Raw genomic sequence first — 3,583 nt, 5'->3', positions numbered from 1 at the left:
TGAGGTTGTATGTAATCGATTTCCTGTCCATTCTGTGTTTTAATTGCTTTCTGTGACTAACTAGATTATCAAAAGTCACCTGTGCATCAATATACTGGTAAACATTATAGACAAGCTTTTCTTCTGTTTCATACAAACACAAAAATTGTTGGTGAAAGTGAAACCTACCTGCTCATCTTGGAATTCCTGGCAGGGGACTCGGCCCCTCGCAGAAGCTGGCGAAAATACTGGAGAGTGACATGGAAAGAGGAAAAGAGAATACAGTTTAAGTCAATCAAACACTGCATATGCAAATTCTGATACACTATTGTATGTGAGAGCCATTAGAGAAACACGTTATCTATCCAGCGACGTCTTCATGTCGTAATAATAATCATGACTGCAAGGTTTATTTTGGAGCAGGAACAAAAGTGGCAACAAAAAAGTCAAATAATATCATATTATTTTCCAGGCACACTATTCATGCAGGGCAGTGGCCTGCTGTGGACAATGGCTGAGCACTGCTCCACCCAGCTGTATTCAATGAAACAGCCTCTGAGGGGTGAAATTCGGCTTGGCAGCTTGGCATAATGCCAGTGTCGGCTCATTGGCCAGTTGCGCGTCTGGTATTGATGACACGGACGAAAGCGGTTGGTGGCTGAGAGATCGGAAGAGGATAACGCAAGCGAGTCAATGAATTCCAAATCAGCTCTACTTTCAGCATTTGACAGATATAGCTTTGTTACGTCTGACACGAACAAAATTCAAATGCTGGATGATATTAAAATTCAGTCTGTACTGAAACAACCATATTCTGAAAGGACTGTATTGAGAAATCAGAACATAGACAGATGCAATGGAGATGTAAGAGAGGTGCTCAATAAATTGGTTTGAACCTCAGACAGATGTTATCAAACTGGGTGACAATGAGTTGAGTGATTTATGTTTTGCTAAAGATGCTAACCTCATCACTGTGACAGAACATGGGTGTGAAAACATTCTCCAGGAGGGACAGTACATGCTCATAGGCTTCAAACAAACACCTCATGGTCTGCAGTTTCACCACCTCTGCATGTGGGCCCTCTGCAACTGGGAAGTACAATAAAACAACAACAAAAATAAATAATTAATCTTCATGTTAATCAAAGTATGTGGAGTACGTCTGTGTGCTTAATCTTAAATAATCAGATTGATAAAGAGAATATCCTAGTCACACACTGTTGCGTATTTCTTCGACGATAAAGGGGTCGAAGAGGATCTTGTCAACGCTCTCGTCCAAACAGTAAGTCTCATAGATCTTCTTCACCTCCTCGTGAAGCATCATCTTCTCTGAGTCCGACAGCTCTGGGCACAGTATCCTATCGTTGAATTCCTCTGAGAAGTTAAGAGAGTCACACATATCAAACTCACTGTGTAACAATGAGAACCTATGTCTTAAGTAAGTGTTCCTGAAAATTTTAGACTGACCTAGGGGCTGAGACTAGGGATTGCATCCATTAAATTTCTCCATTTTAAAAGAAAATATTGAAATTACTGCCACTACAAACTTAAATAATTAAGTAAGTAGTAATTAAAAAAAAGAAGTACAAGTACAGGTGCTACTTTACCTAAATCATATAACTTGTTTTATGAGCATTTAGAATTCAAAATTTATAATTTAATACATAAATTTCAGGTGATGTTGGTCCCAGTGTTGGTAGGACACATGGTAAGCAATCAAATTACTTTAATTAGTACAAATTAAAACTTACCAGAGAGATAACTAAGTTACTCCATGCATATAAAAGAAGTGGCCTCTTTTGAAAATATCTGAAAGGACTGGGAAACACTTACCAACTGCAAGGCAGAACTGGAGCACATGGACAGCCCCCTCTTGCTTCAAGAAGTTCATGAAACGAAAGAGAAGGTCTTGCTGTTCTCTGATTTCCTTCAACTCAAGCTTTAGCACCTGGTGAGACAGAGAGAGAGCAGCGGTGAGGACAGAGGAGAGATCACAGTTGTGTTCCTCCGACTTCTTGTGATGTGTGTCTCGGTGAGACCTGATATATGGGGCTATGGGGTTGTGATTACAGTATGTACTATATACTATCACATACAGTATCCAGTGGCTTCTTCATGAAGTGGTATTTAGATGTTTTCAGAGGTTGTATGCAGTTCAAACAGCTGAGGAATCACTTTAATGCGACACTTACTGAGGGCTTTTTGTTGCGAGTATCAGAGTACTTTTGCAGGAAAGGAACCAATGTTGAAGTGGGCTCAGTGGCTTCCTCAGGCTTGAGTGAAAGAAGTAGATAGACAACATGTTGATCTTATTCACCCATAAATGATATACCCTCTGGAGCCATATGTTTAAAGACACAGATGTAGATGGAACTGTATGTACACACGAGTTCAAAGTTTAACATATACTTACAGGGGATTTGTCGATGAATATCAAAAGTAAATGATTCACTGTGTCCTGAAATAAAAAAATAAATAAATAAAAAAAAATCATGCAGAACACTGTTGGTACTTTTGGTCCTGAAAAGGGCAAATGTCTACCATTTGCATGCTCATGATAAATAACATTAATTGACATGCTTTCTAAACACAAATCAAACTGAGCCCTTAGTGTGTCTACACTCACAGGATCAGCCAAGTAGTCCATTGAAGGAAGGAAGACAGAACCAGCCAAGACTTCTCTTATTAGGAGAGTAAGAGATCTGAGAGGAGTGAAGAGATAAGGCAGCAGGAAACAAGAAAGTGAAAGAGTAAAGAATGGACCTTATCTACATGTGTATAGTGTCAATACTGCCAGACTTTCTCTTTGGGGGAAAATAAAGTACGCTGATGCTGCGATGTTTTGAGACACACTTTGACAAATATATTGGGGCACTGCACACTGCACAGCTGTGAGTTACCTGCAGTCTGTAGCCTTGGGTGGCAGGATGTAGGGAAAAAGCATCTCAGTCAGCTTCCTGAGGTAGAGAAGCTCATCCCTGCGACCGCGAAGTGCTACATGAAGGTCAGGACCGTATTCCTCCAGGGCAGCTTGTTGGAGATACTCTGTGTTCTTTACTACAAAGGAGAGCAAAAAGAGTTCTTATGGTGAACACAAAGAAGACGAGTCAGTGGGTGATGCATGTCAGCAATACCTTTCTGCCTGGCTTTGCTTATTATTTCGATGTGCTTCATGGAAACTTTAAGAAGCTTTTGTGTGATGAGGGATGCCACATCCACCTGAGGGAGAAAAAAATTGTTAAAAATAATTCAGTCAATCAATATCCCAAGATCTTAACTTCACATGGTCTAATTTGTCACCTTCTGAGTTCGGCGGACTAACACGGCTGCAAAGAAACGCAAAGTCACTCTCAGCTCGTCAACAAACGCCTCATCATCCGTTACGTCTCTGAAAAAGAAACACTTAACAGTCACTTCACTATCTCTACATAACACATTATACTGCTTCAATTTATATTATGACAGAAAAAAATACAAACAATTAGCTTACCTATACCAAGGATACACAAAATTTTCCAGAACAAGTTCCAGAATCTTAGAAAAGAACAAGATTGGATTAAGAGATAAATTGGTGATTTAATTTAATATTGATTAAAAAAAAAAA

The 3,583-nt window shown here is 39.5% G+C and overlaps 1 protein-coding gene across 1 annotated transcript; it reads right to left on the bottom strand.

Annotated features, from left to right (window-relative positions):
* Positions 1-9: 9 nt before the first annotated feature.
* Positions 10-3,555, bottom strand: LOC111646933 (sorting nexin-14-like; the record flags this gene model as incomplete). Its single annotated transcript, XM_023396525.2, has 11 exons — positions 10-227; positions 944-1,068; positions 1,198-1,353; positions 1,813-1,927; positions 2,172-2,252; positions 2,393-2,437; positions 2,606-2,681; positions 2,880-3,036; positions 3,114-3,198; positions 3,280-3,367; positions 3,470-3,555. Coding segments are annotated over 11 exons (1,077 nt in total), but the record flags the coding sequence as incomplete, so codon positions are not given.
* Between the last annotated feature and the right edge of the window lie 28 nt (positions 3,556-3,583).

This window comes from Seriola lalandi, unplaced genomic scaffold (genome assembly GCF_002814215.2).
Source record: "Seriola lalandi dorsalis isolate HSWRI2012SDOR001 ecotype SW California unplaced genomic scaffold, Sedor1 jcf7180002034091, whole genome shotgun sequence".
In the NCBI taxonomy this organism is placed as follows: domain Eukaryota; kingdom Metazoa; phylum Chordata; class Actinopteri; order Carangiformes; family Carangidae; genus Seriola; species Seriola lalandi.
Note: the sequence above shows the minus strand (reverse complement) of the source record. Positions and strands in the feature narration are given on the sequence as shown.